The sequence below is a fragment of the Zonotrichia leucophrys genome, chromosome 7 (genome assembly GCF_028769735.1).
Source record: "Zonotrichia leucophrys gambelii isolate GWCS_2022_RI chromosome 7, RI_Zleu_2.0, whole genome shotgun sequence".
NCBI classification, from domain to species: domain Eukaryota; kingdom Metazoa; phylum Chordata; class Aves; order Passeriformes; family Passerellidae; genus Zonotrichia; species Zonotrichia leucophrys.
In genome coordinates, this window is record NC_088177.1 from 2100875 (window position 1) to 2119492 (window position 18618).

The 18618-nt window shown below is 28.6% G+C and overlaps 1 protein-coding gene across 1 annotated transcript in view; it reads right to left on the reverse strand.

Moving 5' to 3' along the window:
* Positions 1–18618, reverse strand: part of KIF5C (kinesin family member 5C) — a 94606-nt gene that overhangs the window by 57693 nt on the left and 18295 nt on the right. The window contains exons 2-3 of the mRNA XM_064719146.1: positions 9478–9568; positions 4006–4079 (exon numbers count right to left, since the gene is read on the reverse strand). Coding sequence (XP_064575216.1) covers positions 4006–4079; positions 9478–9568 — 165 coding nt within the window. The remainder of the gene's footprint in view (positions 1–4005; positions 4080–9477; positions 9569–18618) is intronic.

Genomic DNA, 18618 nt, shown 5'->3' on the forward strand with positions numbered 1-18618 from the left:
TGTATATATGTGTATATATGTGTATATATGTGTATATATGTGTATATATGTGTACATATGTGTATGTATATATATTAAAAATATATATATATGTATATATATATATGAATATATATATATGTAGGTATGTATGTATATATAAAAATCTATATTTTGGCCTTAATTTAAGGAAATCCAGGTGAAAATCCTGAAGTGTGAGGGGCACTCAGCCACAGCTGGCACTGTTTGAAATCAGTAGAAATTTCTGTTGATTTTTATATTTAAAATATTTAAATAATATTTTAATGTTAGAATATTTAAAATTATTTTATTGGGTTATATATATATATAAAAAACATATGTAGATATATATGTATATATATGTGTATATATGTGTATATATGTGTATATACTGTTACATATGTGTATGTATATATATTAAAAAATATATATATATATATATATATATATATATGTAGGTATGTATGTATATATAAAAATCTGTATTTTAGACTGTATTTAAGGAAATCCAGGTGAAAATCCTGAAGCGTGAGGGGCACTCAGCCACAGCTGGCACTGTTTGAAATCAGTAGAAATTCCTGTTGATTTTTATATTTAAAATATTTAAATAATATTTTAATGTTAGAATATTTAAAATTACTTTATTGGGTTATATATATATATAAAAAACATATGTAGATATATATGTATATATATGTGTATATACATGTATATATGAGTACATATGTGTATATATATGTATATATATGTATATATATGTGTATATATATATGTATGTATGTAGGTATGTATGTATATATAAAAATCTATATTTATATATTTTTATATATATATATATATAAAAATCTATATTTTGGCCTTAATTTAAGGAAATCCAGGTGTAAAACCCAAAGCTGCCATTATTTAAATCAGCAGAAATTTCTGTAGATTTTTATTTAAAAATAATTTTTTTTAAATTTTATTTTATATTTTTATATATATATGTATGTGTTTATATAAAAATCTATATTTTAGCCTTAATTTAAGGAAATCCAGGTGTAAAACCCAAAGTGTAAGGGACACACAGCCACAGCTGCCATTATTTAAATCAGCAGAAATTTCTGTGGATTTTTATTAAAAATAAATTTTTAAAATTTTATTTTATATTTACATATATATGTATGTGTATATATAAAAATCTATATTTTGGCCTTAATTTAAGGAAATCCAGGTGTAAAACCCAAAGTGTAAGGGACACACAGCCACAGCTGCCATTATTTAAATCAGCAGAAATTTCTGTGGATTTTTATAAAAAATAATTTATTTTAAATGTTTATTTATCATTTTTATATATATTGTATATATAAAAATCTATATTTTGGACTATTTTTAAGGAAATCCAGGTGTAAAACCCAAAGTGTAAGGGACACACAGCCACAGCTGCCATTATTTAAATCAGCAGAAATTTCTGTGGATTTTTATTAAAAATAAATTTTTTTAAATTTTATTTTATATTTATATATATATGTATGTGTTTATATAAAAATCTATATTTTAGACTATTTTTAAGGAAATCCAGGTGTAAAAGCTGAAGTGTAAGGGACACACAGCCACAGCTGCCATTATTTAAATCAGCAGAAATTTCTGTGGATTTTTATTAAAAATAAATTTTTTTAATGTTATTTTATATTTATATATATATATAAAAATCTATATTTTAGACTATTTTTAAGGAAATCCAGGTGTAAAAGCTGAAGTTTCAGGGACACCCAGGCACAGTTACTTCAACTTAAATCAGTAGAAATTTCAGTGGATTTTTATTTATTATTATTATTTTCTATTTTTATATATAATGTATTATTATTGTTGTTTTTATTATTTATATATATATATGTATGTATATATATTAAAAAATCAATATTTTATCCAGGTGTAAATCCTGAAGTGTGAGGGACACTGATTAACTTAACTAACTGATTAACAGCTGTTAATCAGTTAATCAGTTAATTAACTGTTAATTAACTGTTAATTAACTGTTAATCAGTTAACTAACTGATTAACAGCCTCAGCTGCCACTGATTAAAATAATAGAAATTTCTATGTATTATTATTATTATTATTACTATTATTTTTACTATTATATTATTATTATTATTACTATTATTATTGTCGTTATTACTATTGGTATTATTACTATTGCTATCATTTATTATAATATTTCATTACATATAATTATATAAGTTATATAATATTTAATTATATTATATATTGTATAATATATATTAATTTTATATATTATATATGAAATTATGGTTATTTTCATTATATATATTTTTAACATGTATATGTATGTAAATATTTTTAAAAATCTGTATTTTAGACTGTATTTAAGGAAATCCAGGTGTAAAATCTGAAGTGTGAGGGACACTCAGCCACAGGTGCCACTGTTTAAATTCAGTAGAAATTAATAATAATAATAATAATAATAATAACAATAATAACAATAATAACAATAATAATAATAATAATATCAATAACAACAATAATAATAATAATGATAAATAGTTATATTTCATTATATATGCAATACAATATTTAATATATTATATAATATATATTACTTTTATTTATTATATTAAAAATTATGGTTATTTTAATTATATATATTTTTAACATATATGTATGTATGCATATATTTTTTATAATCTGTATTTTAGACTGTATTTAAGGAAATCCAGGTGTAAAAGCTGATGTGTGAGGGACAATCAGCCACTGTTTAAAATCAGCAGAAACTTCTGTGCAATTTTTATTTAAAATAATTATTCATTCTTAGTAGCATTAGTATTATATTTTATTATTATATTTTGTTATGAAATATAATTATATCTTGTGGTTTATTTAGATAAATTTGTGATTTATTTCGACAAATTATGATTTATTTAGATAAATTTGTAGTTTAGATAAATTTGTGATTTATTTAGGCAAATTTGTGATTTATTTCGATAAATTAAAATTTATTTAGATAAATTTGTAGTTTAGATAAATTTGGGATTTATTTAGACAAATTTGGGATTTATTTCGACAAATTATGATTTATTTAGATAAATTTGTAGTTTAGATAAATTTGTGATTTATTTAGGCAAATTTGTGATTTATTTCGATAAATTACGATTTATTTAGATAAATTTGTAGTTTAGATAAATTTGTGATTTATTTAGACAAATTTGGGATTTATTTAGACAAATTATGATTTATTTAGATAAATTTGTAGTTTAGATAAATTTGGGATTTATTTAGGCAAATTTGGGATTTATTTAGACAAATTATGATTTATTTAGACAAATTTGGGATTTATTTAGACAAATTATGATTTATTTAGAGAAATTTGGGATTTATTTAGAGAAATTTGGGATTTATTTAGACAAATTACGATTTATTTAGATAAATTTGTAGTTTAGATAAATTTGTGATTTATTTAGACAAATTTGGGATTTATTTCGATAAATTATGATTTATTTAGATAAATTTGTAGTTTAGATAAATTTGTGATTTATTTAGGCAAATTTGGGATTTATTTAGACAAATTACGATTTATTTAGATAAATTTGTAGTTTAGATAAATTTGTGATTTATTTAGGCAAATTTGTGATTTATTTCGACAAATTATGATTTATTTAGATAAATTTGTAGTTTAGATAAATTTGTGATTTATTTCGACAAATTATGATTTATTTAGACAAATTTGTAGTTTAGATAAATTTGTGATTTATTTAGACAAATTTGGGATTTATTTCGACAAATTACGATTTATTTAGATAAATTTGTAGTTTAGATAAATTTGGGATTTATTTCGACAAATTACGATTTATTTAGATAAATTTGTAGTTTAGATAAATTTGGGATTTATTTAGGCAAATTTGGGATTTATTTAGACAAATTATGATTTATTTAGAGAAATTTGGGATTTATTCAGCTCCTTCCCACCAATTAAATCAGATTTAATTTTAATTTCATTTTCCCCAGTACCTCCATGGTGTGTGTTTTTCCTGACGAGGTCTGTCCATAGGCAAAGATGGTGCCATTGTAGCCTTCCAGAACATCTGCAAAAAGAAGGAAAATAATTAAAATTCTTCAATGACACCCTCAGGATGAATAATCTGCATTTTTCAAGTCTTTACAGTGCTGAGGATGAAAAGGGAAGCAGTTTGTGCAATAAAAAATGGGGAAAATATGAAATATTGAGGTAATTTTAGGCTAAAAAATATTACACTACATTATTATTATTTTATTTATCATATCATATATGTAGCATATATAGTATATAGTGTATATATATTATATAGTATATATTACATATTATAAATTAAATAAAATATACAATAATATTATATAATTATGTAATATATAATGTATAATATAATGTATATTACATTCTATATACTATATGATATGTAATATACATAACATACATTACCTATATATTTAATGAAATATATTATATTATATTATATTATATTATATTATATTATATTATATTATATTATATTATATTATATTATATTATATTATATTATATTATATTATATTATATATTAAATTAAAGTAAATTTTATATAATATTTATCATTAAATTTGGTTAAATTTAAAAAAATTAGCTTGAATTAAAAGCAAAAATGTAAAAAAGTAGGGAAAAGGGGGAGAAGAAAGGTGGGGAAAGAGGGGAATAAAAGGGTGTAAAGGGGAAAAAGGGAAAAATAAGGGGAAAAATTAATAAGGGGAAATGGGGAAAAAGGGGGAAAAATAAGGGAAAAAATAGGGGAAAATTAGGGGAAAAATAATAGGGAAATGAAAAATAGGGGGAAAATAAAAATAAGGGGAAAATAATAACGGGGGAAAATAATAATAGGGGGAAATAATAATAGGGGGAAATAATAATGGGGGAAAATAATAATGGGGGAAATAGGGGAAAAAGGGGGGAATAAAGGGGAAAAATAAGGGAAAAAATAGGGGAAAATTGGGGAAAAATAATAAGGAAATGAAAAATAGGGGGGAAATAAAATAAGGGGAAAATAATAATGGGGGGAAATAATAATGGGGGGAATAATAATGGGGGAAAATAATAATGGGGGAAATAGGGGAAAAAGGGGGGAAAAAAGGGAAAAAAAAGGGAAAAAAAGGGAAAAATTAGGGGAAAAATAATAGGGAAATGAAAAATAGGGGGAAAATAAAAATAAGGGGGAAATAATAACGGGGAATAACAATAATGGGGGGAAATAATGGGGAAAATAATAATGGGGGAAATAGGGGAAAAAGGGGGGAATAAGGGGGAAAAATAAGGGAAAAATAGGGAAAATTAGGGGAAAAATAATAGGGAAATGAAAAATAGGGGGAAAATAAAAATGGGGGAATAATAATAATGGGGGGAATAATAATAATAATGGGGGAAAATAATAATGGGGAAAATAATAATGGGGAAAATAATAATGGGGGAAATAGGGGAAAAAGGGGGGAATAAAGGGGAAAAATAAGGGAAAAATAGGGAAAATTAGGGGAAAAATAATAGGGAAATGAAAAATAGGGGGAAAATAAAAATAAGGGGAAAATAATAACGGGGGAAATAATAATGGGGAAAATAATAATGGGGGAAATAGGGGAAAAAGGGGGGAATAAAGGGGAAAAATAAGGGAAAAATAGGGGAAAATTGGGGAAAAATAATAGGGAAATGAAAAATAGGGGGAAAATAAAAATAAGGGGAAATAATAATGGGGGAAATAATAATGGGGGAAAATAATAATGGGGGAAATAATAATGGGGGAAATAGGGGAAAAAGGGGGAATAAAGGGGAAAAATAAGGGAAAAATAGGGAAAATTAGGGGAAAAATAATAGGGAAATGAAAAATAGGGGGAAAATAAAAATAAGGGGAAAATAATAACGGGGGAAATAATAATAGGGGGAAATAATAATGGGGGAAAATAATAATGGGGGAAAATAATAATGGGGGAAATATAAGGGAAAAAATAGGGGAAAAATAATAGGGAAATGAAAAATAGGGGGAAAATAAAAATAAGGGGGAAATAATAACGGGGGAAATAATAATGGGGGAAATAATAATGGGGAAATAATAATGGGGAAAATAATAATGGGGGAAAATAATAATGGGGGAAAATAATAATGGGGGAAATAGGGGAAAAAGGGGGAATAAAGGGGAAAAATAAGGGAAAAATAGGGAAAAATTAGGGGAAAAATAATAGGGAAATGAAAAATAGGGGGAAAATAAAAATAAGGGGAAAATAATAACGGGGGGAAATAATAATGGGGAAAATAATAATGGGGAAAATAATAATGGGGGAAATAGGGGGGAATAAGGGGGAAAAATAAGGGAAAAATAGGGAAAAATTAGGGGGAAAATAATAGGGAAATGAAAAATAGGGGGAAAATAAAAATAAGGGGGAAATAACGGGGAATAACAATAATGGGGGAAATAATAATGGGGGGAAATAATAATGGGGGAAAATAATAATGGGGGAAATAATAATGGGGGGAAATAATAACGGGGAATAACAATAATGGGGGAAATAATAATAGGAGGGAAATAGGGGAAAAATAGGGAGGAAAGGGTGAAAATGGGGGGAAAATAAAGGAAAATGAATTAAGGGGGAAGGGTGAAAAAGGAGGAAAAGGAGGAAAAAAAGGGGAAAAAAAGAGGGGAATAAAATGGGGAGAAAAGGGGAAAAAAGAATTGTTATGTCCAGGTGAATGCAAGGCACCAGCTGAGCTCACAGCCAGCAGGAAATATTAATTATTGATTAATTACTGATTAATGAACTGTTATGCAAGAAAATTGCTCAGAATTTGCATGGATATTTGCATTTTGCTGGAGGAAGCAGAGAGCAGCAATTCACCTTCCCCATTAACAAAACCCACCTCACCCTCTTCAAACAAAAAACCCAAAAAAAACCAAAATAACCCAAAAAACCCCAGCCCTCTGCATCACCTGCAGTGAAAACAAATCACAAGTGGCAGCTTTGAGTTATTTTTGGTGGAAGATTTTCCACCTTTAGTCATTTACAGACCATCTGTGCACTGAACCCAGAAGGAAAAAAAAACCCAGACCAAAAACCCAAAACTCCAGAGGGAAAGGAGGAAAAAAAATCAGATTAAAAAAGACACTGAAGCAAGAACAGGTGGGGTTTTAACATCATTTGCAGAAAAAAATGAAATAATAAGTCCAAGTGTTTTTCTCAATTCCAACTCTCCCCTCAAGGATTTTCAGTTAAGTCCCATTTAATTAATTTAATATATTTATTACATACATATGTATATATGGAAATACATAATAAATTTAAGAAATTTTTTAAAATGAGACCAGAAAGTTGCATTTTTTTTTCTTAAAACTGCAAAAAAGATGTTCTCCAGCTCAGCATCTTCACTTTGAAAGTTTGATGTCGATAGTTTTATCAATATCAGCAAGGATGGATCATCCAGCACAAAAACAAAGCATGAGGGTGATTATTATTTTGACATTATTATATAAATATTACACAAAATATTATTTCGATTATTATATAAAATACTGTATATTTTTGAATTATATAAATATTACATTAAATATTATTTAGATTATTACATAAAATATTGTATATTTTTTGAATTATATAAATATTACATTAAATATTATTTCGATTATTATATAAAATATTGTATATTTTTTGAATTATATAAATATTACATTAAATATTATTTCGATTATTATATAAAATATTGTATATTTTTGAATTATATAAATATTACATCAAATATTATTTAGATTATTATATAAAATATTGTATATTTTTTGAATTATATAAATATTACATTAAATATTATTTAGATTATTATATAAAATATTGTATATTTTTTGAATTATATAAATATTACATTAAATATTATTTCGATTATTATATAAAATATTGTATATTTTTTGAATTATATAAATATTACATTAAATATTATTTCGATTATTATATAAAATATTGTATATTTTTTGAATTATATAAATATTACATAAAATATTATTTAGATTATTATATAAAATATTGTGTATTTTTTGAATTATATAAATATTACATTAAATATTATTTCGATTATTATATAAAATATTGTATATTTTTTGAATTATATAAATATTACATTAAATATTATTTCGATTATTATATAAAATATTGTATATTTTTTGAATTATATAAATATTACACAAAATATTATTTCGATTATTATATAAAATATTGTATATTTTTGAATTATATAAATATTACATCAAATATTATTTAGATTATTATATAAAATATTGTATATTTTTTGAATTATATAACTATTACATTAAATATTATTTAGATTGTTATATAAAATATTGTATATTTTTTTGAATTATATAAGTATTACATTAAATATTATTTAGATTATTATATAAAATATTGTATATTTTTTGAATTATATAAATATTACATTAAATATTATTTCGATTATTATATAAAATATTGTATTTTTTTGAATTATATAAATATTACATTAAATATTATTTAGATTATTATATAAAATATTGTATATTTTTTGAATTATATAAATATTACATTAAATATCATTTCGATTATTATATAAAATATTGTATATTTTTTGAATTATATAAATATTACATTAAATATTATTTCGATTATTATATAAAATATTGTATATTTTTTTGAATTATATAAATATTACATTAAATATTATTTCGATTATTATATAAAATATTGTATATTTTTTTGAATTATATAAATATTACATTAAATATCATTTCGATTATTATATAAAATATTGTGTATTTTTTGAATTATATAAATATTACATTAAATATTATTTACATTATTATATAAAATATTGTGTATTTTTTGAATTATATAAATATTACATTAAATATTATTTAGATTATTATATAAAATATTGTATATTTTTTGAATGATGGGGGAGTACGGCCTGTGATTAAAATGCCCCCCAAAAAAATTGGATTGTCAAGTGAAAACCTTGAAATCTCCCCAGTTTATGGAGGTTTTGTTCCAAGAACAGGGTGTTTTCCATGAGGTTTGAAATTTCTGTTTGAAATCCAAACTCTCTGCATGCAGAGCAACTCCCAAAGCAGCTCTTCAATGCTTTTGAAGTTTTACAGTTTTACAGTTTTACATCCACTCATTTCACATCCCCACTCCAATTTCACATCCACTCAATTTTACAGAAATTCCACGCTCGTCCTGCACCACAACCACACTTTTTACCCCTCACATCCCAAAAAACCAAAGATTTTGTGTGGGATAACAAGGAGAGGACACAGAACAACTGCTGCAATTCCTTTAGCTCATTCCATTGGGTTTTTTTATTTTTCCACCCAAACAACCCCTTAAAAAAACCAAAATACTTGGAATTACCAATGCCAAACACTCTAAATATTCATTATTCAGATTTAAACATCCGAGGACAACACCTACCTTTGACAATCTGCTTGGCACAGGCATTATAAACTTGTTCCTGGGTTGTGTTGGGAGGTAACACCCTGTCAAAGACATAGGGCTTCCCTTGCTGCAAAAAAAAAAAAAACAAAAAAAAATATGAGAAATTCCATGAGATCAAGATCATTTCTTGCACTTTCCCAGCCTGGAATGCAGGATTTCCCATTGGAAAATGGGCAGGCACTGCACAGAGGGGTATTTTGTGAACAGATGGGATATTTTGGGTGCTCCAAAGGCATTTTTTAATCTGTGGCTGGTAAATAAAAGGTGGCAGATGTTGCCTGAGTGACACACTGGGGTCACAGCCATGGATGTGGGACACAATCAGCTGGAACTGCAGGATTCCTCCTGGGAATTCAGGGGGAAGGAAATATAATTAGTTAAATATAAATATTGGGGAAATAGCCATGTAAATATTGGGGGAAATAACCAGGTAAATATTGGGGGAATAATCCTGTAAATATTGAGGGAACAGCCATGTAAATATTGGGGGAATAGCCACATAAATATCATGGGAATAAACGAACCTGTAAATATTGGGGCAATAAACCTGTAAATATCAAGGGATTAACCCTGTAAATATTGGGGGAATAATCCTGAAAATATTGGGGGAATAATCCTGTAAATATTGGGGGAATAATCCTGAAAATATTGGGGGAATAGCCATGTAAATATTGGGGGAATAATCCAGTAAATTAGGGAAATAGCCATGTAAATTTTGGGGGAATAATCCTGCAAATATCGGGGAAATAAACCTGTAAATATTGGGGGAATAACCCCATAAATATTGGGGGAAATAGCCATGTAAATATTGGGGGAATAGCCACATAAATATCATGGGAATAAACGAACCTGTAAATATTGGGGCAATAATCCTGTAAATATCAAGGGATTAACCCTGTAAATATTGGGAGAATAATCCTGAAAATATTGGGGGAATAATCCTGTAAATATTGGGGGAATAGCCATGTAAATATTGGAGAAATAGCCATGTAAATACTGGGGGAATAGCCATGTAAATATTGGGGAAATAGCCATGTAAATATTGGGGGAATAGCCATGTAAATATTGGGGAAATAGCCATGTAAATATTGGGGGAATAATCCTGTAAGTATTGGGGGAATAACAAAGTAAATATTGGGGAGATAATCCGGTAAATTAGGGAAAGAGCCATGTAAGTTTTGGGGAATAAACCTGTAAATATTGGGGGAATAACCCTGTAAATATTGGGGGAAATAGCCATGTAAATATTGAGGGAATAGCCATGAAAATATTGGGGGAATAGCCACATAAATATCATGGGAATAAACGAACCTGTAAATATTGGGGCAATAAACCTGTAAATATCAAGGGATTAACCCTGTAAATATTGGGAGAATAATCCTGAAAATATTGGGGGAATAATCCTGTAAATATTGGGGGAATAGCCATGTAAATATTGGGGAAATAACCAGGTAAATATTGGGGGAATAGCCATGTAAATATTGGGGGAAATAGCCATGTAAATATTGGGGGAATAATCCTGTAAGTATTGGAGAAATAACCATGTAAATATCGGGGAACAATCCTGTAAATATTGGGGGAATAATCCTGTAAATATCAAGGGATTAACCCTGTAAATATTGGGAGAATAATCCTGAAAATATTGGGGGAATAATCCTGTAAATATTGGGGGAATAGCCATGTAAATATTGGGGAAATAACCATGTAAATATTGGGGGAATAACCATGTAAATATTGGGGGAATAATCCTGTAAATTAGGGAAATAGCCATGTAAATTTTGGGGGAATAATCCTGCAAATATCGGGGAAATAAACCTGTAAATATTGGGGGAATAACCCCATAAATATTGGGGGAAATAGCCATGGAAGTTTTGGGGAAATAATCCTGTAAATACCAAAAGAAAAACCCTTTAAATATTAGGACTATAAGCCTGTAAATATTGGGGGAATGATCCAGTAAATATTGGGGAAATTAACCTGTAAACACTGGGGAAATAGCCATGTAAATACCAGAGGAATAATCCTGTGAATATCAGGGAAATAGTCATGTAAATATTGAGGAAATTTTAATGTAAGTGTTGGGGGAATAACTGTGTAAATATCAGGGGAATGATCCTGTAAACATTGGGGGAATAATCCTGAAAATATTGGGGGAATAGCCATGTAAATATTGGGGGAATAACCAGGTAAATATTGGGGGAATAATCCTGCAAATATCGGGGAAATAAACCTGTAAATATTGGGGGAATAACCCCATAAACATTGGGGGAAATAGCCATGTAAATATTGGGGGAACAATTCTGTAAATATCAAGGGATTAACCCTGTAAATATTGGGAGAATAATCCTGAAAATATTGGGGGAATAGCCATGTAAATATTGGGGAAATAACCATGTAAATATTGGGGGAATAATCCTGTAAATATTGGGGGAATAATCCTGTAAATTGGGGAAATAGCCATGTAAATTTTGGGGGAATAATCCTGTAAATACCAAAAGAAAAACCCTTTAAATATTAGGACTATAAGCCTGTAAATATTGGGGGAATGATCCAGTAAATATTGGGGAAATTAACCTGTAAACACTGGGGAAATAGCCATGTAAATACCAGAGGAATAATCCTGTGAATATCAGGGATATTTATAAATATAGATATTTATAAATGTTGGGATCTCCCTGAGCCTTCCTCCTGCACCCCCAGCTCCTCACAGCCACACCCACCCGGCTTTGTGGGGCTCTTTGGGTGATTTTTGTCACCTCCCTCTTTGTGACAGGTTTTCCTCAAGGACAACAAAAGCCACGTGCACCCTGTGGGATCTCAGCCCCTCAGGACTGAGGTGTCACCGAGAGCACCCTTGGGGGGCTCGGGAGTCCTGGAATGTTCCAGAAGTGTCTGGTGGCTGCACTTTGATCCTACACAGGAGACGACACCTGTATGAGGACAGGAGGGTTTCACCGGGGTGAATGGTGAAGGGATTGGTTAATTAGAGAGTGAAACACAGGGTTTAGGATTTCTGTACAGGGGGGTTTAGAGAAGTAAGATGGAGGAATTGGGGCGTGTCCTGTCCTTCTTCTTCTTCTTCTTCTTCTCCTCCATCTTCTGTGGTGATGGTGGCACTTTGGGATTGGTCATTACTGAAAGTGCACCGGACAATAAGAATAAAAAGTATTGGGGAAAAATGATAAATATTGTACACGTAACTTTGGGTATAAAGATAGGTGACCGCCCGGAGGGCAGGGAGTGTGCTCATGGCTGGCTGCTGAGCAGAGCTCTGTCGGGCCCAGAGAAAATCTTTTAGATAAACAATTAATAAACACCGAGACCGAAAGAAGAACTGAAGCCTCTTCTCGTCCTTTGATACGCGGCTGCCCCAAGGCCACCCCGGGCCTTTCCAGGCCCATCCAAGGGGTTTGCCCCAAAGCAGAAGGGAGAACGAGCCACCATGAAAATCCCGATTTTCAGCCCTTTTCTCCCTATTGTCACCATCACAAGTGACACAACTGCTTCATTTTTTTTTCTTTTTTTTTTTTTTTTGGTTCAAATGTAACTCATCCTGCATTAAACACCAAAAACCAGGCAGCAATTCAAGCAAAGAAAACGCTGTTTTCTGAGCGACGCCCACGGTTTGATCGGCGCAGCGCCGTGCGTTATTCCCCGAAGTTTCTCAGACACGCAGTGCATTATCTGCCGCCCATAAACCACATTTCCCTTCCTTGCAGCAGCCCCCCTGCCAATCTGTTCCATGAGCTCGTGCAGAATGGCTGGGATGAGCGCTCTGAGCCACCCACACCATTCCTGCTGGATTGCAGCCACAGAGATGCTGCTCTGGATGCCACCAGCAATTCTCTTCTGACATATTGGCAATTATTATCCCACTTCTTTGCTTTCCTATTGCGTTCAAAGGCATTAAAAATCATAAAACCAAGAGGATTTCACAAGCACAAAAAAGGGATTTTCACCAAAACCCCCAAATTTACCCTGGCAATAACCTAGAGCAGCGCTGTCACCTGAGGCTGATGCAGCCTCAATTAAAGAAATTCAAAATAAACCAAACTCATTTCCTGGTTTGATCAATAAATAAATCAACCTGTGCTCCCCAGGACTGCCCAGGGAGAGGAAATGAGGAGAACTCAGTGCTGGAATTTCGGGATGAATTCCAGGATGAATTCCGGGATGAATTCCAGAATGAATTCCAGAATGAGGAGGGCTCTTTACCCCCTCTCTGCATCCCCTCTAGTGATAAATAAAAATATTATCAAATTACTTTTAAATATAATTATATATTTTTATATATTATTAATATATAATTATATGTGAATATTACTATAACATATTAATATAATGGATTGTGTTATTACACTATATATTGTATATACTATATATTGTATATATTATGTTAATATTTTATATTACATACTGTATATTATATCATATTATATCATATCATATCATGTCATATCATATTATATTATATTATATTATATTATATTATATTATATTATATTATATTATATTATATTATATTATATTATATTATATTATATTATATTATATTATATTATATTATATCTTATCATATTATAACTTATCATATATTAATTGATATAACAGTATATATTATATTATACTATATTATTATATAATCACACTTCTATATAATTATATACTTACATATAATTATATATATATAATCATGAGAAAATTATACTATATTATTATATAATTAATGATAAATATTATGTTATTATTTATTTATATTTTTTTTTCTATTAATTATTCTTTTGAAAATATGATTTAAACCCTGGATCCCCTGGCAGAGCTGTGCAATCACTCAGGGAATCTGCACAAACCAAATCCCCCAGCTCAGCCTGACTCCCCTGGCTGTGTCATTGTCACCCATTCTGAGAATTTAATGTTTTACAATATGGTAAAATATATAAAGCAAGAGAGAGGTTTTAAAGCAGAGACTGCTCCTTCTTCTTCACCTTCTTCTTCGTAAGTTTAAGTAGAATTGTGTAATTAAATTAAAAAGTCCACTTTGCAGAAAACAAGTAGTCAATTATTGAGTTAAAAATCAAAAATTATTTAAATGTCATTTTTAATTAGACAGTTTATCCTTAAAAAGTCTTGTAGGAAGAAAGATACAGCTCCATTTGTACCTTGTTAGAAGAAAGTGCTGTAAATCTCACAGTTTGTAAAGACTGTAATATAAAAAAAATTAATGAACATCTGAGCCTGAACAAAAAAATACTGTCTCACACATTTAATCCCAACCTTAACAAAAAAAATTCGAAAAAAATCAACGACTCATGGCTCTGTGCTCAGGGTTATGTGCTGATGGATGCAGCTGGGATGATCCCAGATTTATGGGGATTTATGGGGATTTATGGGAATTTAGGGCACCCCACACCCCAAATTGGTGACCAGGTAACGCAGTCACCTGAGGTGGAGCACATTAATTAATATTAATGAATGAGAATTCTTACCCAGATAGCTCCCAGCACCCCAAGTGCTCTTGCAGGAGAGGGTTTATCAATAAAAGATGGGAAAGTGGAGGCCTGGAGGATGGAATTGTTCAAAGCAAACTCTGCAGGGGTTTTGGGGAGTGGAGGCACAGAGAACAGGAATCCCATGAAGGTGGGATGAACCCCATCCGTTCCCTGCAGCTGCAGAGCAGGAATTAAAACTCTTCCTTGGAAAAATGGGACAGGCCACACTTGCTGCAGGCTCCCTCCACTGAAAAGGGGGATGAATTGCTGGAAATTCCCCTGGAATTCCAGAGAATTGTTTAGATGGAGTGTGGTGTTTGTGAGGGTCCCAGGAGGAGGTGAGAGATGAGAACTGACTCCATGTTCTCAGAAGGCTGATTATCATATTTATATTATAATTATATTACATTATATATTATATTCTATATTATATTATACTATACTATATATTATAGTACATTACATTATATTATATTGCATTATATTATATTGCATTATATTACATTTTATATTGCATTATATTGCATTTTATATTGCATTGTATTGCATTGTATATTACATTATATTGCATTGTATTATATTATATTGCACTGTATTACATTATATTATATTGCATTGTATTACATTGTATTACATTGTATTACATTGTATTACATTATATTATATTATATTATATTATATTATATTATATTATATTATATTATATTATTATACTAAAGAAAGAGAAAGGAGACATCAGAAGGCTAAAAAAGACTGAATAATAAAAACCTGTGACTGGCCAGAGTACTGACACAGCTGGCTGTGATTGATAATTAATTAAAAACGTTTCACATGGAACCAATCAAAGATACACCTGTTGGTAAACAACCCCCAGACCCCATCCTAAGCAATCAGATAATTATTGTTTACATTTCTTTTTCCGATAATTATTGTTTACATTTCTTTTCTGAGGCTCCTCAGGTGAAAAATCCTGATAAATTGATTTTTCAAAAAATACCACGGTGACAATGGAGGGAATTCTTTTCCCCACAGCCCCCAGGGATGCTGCAGCTCCAAGGCTGTTGCTGCTGGTAAATCCCAAAAATAAGAATAAGAAAAGAAATAAACAGGATCCCGTTCTCCTAAAGCCATTTATCTCTGCTGGGAGATGAAAACACGGTTGGAAACAAATGGAGAAAATAAAAAGCAGGTCAGAAAAACCAGCAAAATTCAGCTTTAGTAACTCAGGAAATGCTGCTGCCATCCCAATCTCAATTCTGTGCCAGCCCATGAAAACACTGAACAGCAGCAAATCACCCAGGGGGTGAAAATGCAGAAAATTCAGAATCCCTGAAAATTCAGAATCCCTGAAAATTCAGAATCCATGAAAATTCAGAATCCATGAAACAGAGCGAGTAAGGAAAGAAAAAGAAAAGGAAAAAGGAAAGAAAGAACAAGGAAAGGAAAAGAATAAGGAAATTTATTCAGAATAACCTGAATATGCTACCAAGTAGCATCATTTTTTAAAAAAGCATCAAACCAAAGCATTAAAAAAAAACCCCAAAAATCCCTAAATCTTGGTAATATTCCTAAACCTCGTTTGGAAAATAAATGAAAGCAATATATATAATATATATATTAATATATATAAAATATAATATATTATATATATTATATATATAATATATATAATATATTATATATATTAATATATATATTAATATATATATAAATTTATATACATAATAGCTATATATATATATATATATATATATATATATATATATATATATATATATAGCTATTAAAAGAAATCCTCTTTGCATTTTTGCACAGTTCTGACACAGCAATTCTCAGAGCAGCTCTCTCGTCATTATTGACCTGCACTGGTGCAACCAAGCCATTGCCAGACTCAAAATAATCCAAATTTTCCTCCAGTTTTTACCAAGCTCCAGCATATTTCAGTCAACCTAGTCCCTTACAGCGATGGGAGGAGAGAATCTGGGAATTTCTTTGATAAATTCTATACATTTTTATAAAATAAATTCTATAAAATAGATTATAAATTTCCACACAAAGCAGATTTGGGAGAAGCCCCCAGGAGCCCAGGGTTAATGTTTATATTTGTTAAACCTGTCCCTGGCAGATCTCTGGATTGATATTTATGGTTTTGACTTAATTCTCAGATATTTCATCTTATGGACTCATGCCACAATGCAATTTTTCTTAGCTAATTAAGTCATGACACACAAAGCTACAGTAGTGAATTCTAATTTCTTTGTTCGCCTTTGGAGTTACTTCATTTTTTATATATGTTTTAAACTCTAAAACTCTCAACTTTCTTTTACTTGGTTCCTACTTTAAACTATAAATACACTATAGAAACTATACACACGATATAAATACACTATAGAAAATAAATATACTACAGAAATTATACATATACTAGAAATACACTATAGAAAATAAATACAATATAGAAACTAGAAATACACTAGAAATACACTACAGAAAATAAATACACTACATAAATTATACACACACTATAAATACACTATAGAAAATAAATACACTATAGAAATTATATATACACTATAAATACACTATAGAAATCATACATATACTATAAATACACTATAAAAAATAAATGCACTAAATTAACTATACATACACTAGAAACATACAATAGAAATTATACATCTACTATAAAGAAATTATAGAAAATAAATAGAAATAGAATAAATAGAAACTATAATAAATAAATAAAAACGAATAATATTAAAATAAATAAATAGAAACTATGCACACACTAGAAATACACTATAGAAAATAAATAGAAATAAAATAGAAACTATAAAAATAAATAAATAGAAGCTAATAATATTAAAATTAATAGAAATTATACACACACTATAAATACACTATAGAAAATAAATACACTATAGAAATTATATATACACTATAAATACACTATAGAAAATAAATATACTACAGAAACTAGAAATACACTAGAAATACACTATAGAAATCACACATATACTATAAATACACTATAAAAAATAAATGCACTAAATTAACTCTACATATACTAGAAACACACTATAGAAATTATACATATACTATAAATAAATTATAGAAAATTAATAGAAATAGAATAAATAGAAACTATAAAAAATAAATAGAAACTAATAATATTAAAATTAATAGAAATTATACACACACTAGAAATACACTATAGAAAATAAATACACTACAGAAACTAGATATACACTAGAAATACACTGTAGAAATTACACATATACTAGAAATACACTATAGAAACTATAAATACACTATAAATACACTATAAAAATTATACATACACTATAAAAACACTATAGAAAATAAATAGAAATAGAATTAATAAAAACTATAAAAAAATAAATAAAAACTAATAATGTTAAAATAAATAGAAACTATACACACACTAGAAATACATTATAGAAACTATAAATACACTATAAATCCACTATAGAAAATAAATAGACTACAGAAATGATACACACACTAGAAATACACTATAGAAACTATAAATACACTATAAATCCACTATAAAAATTATACATATATTTTTGTCAGAAAATCAAATAAACCCTTTGGCAGCTGTCTG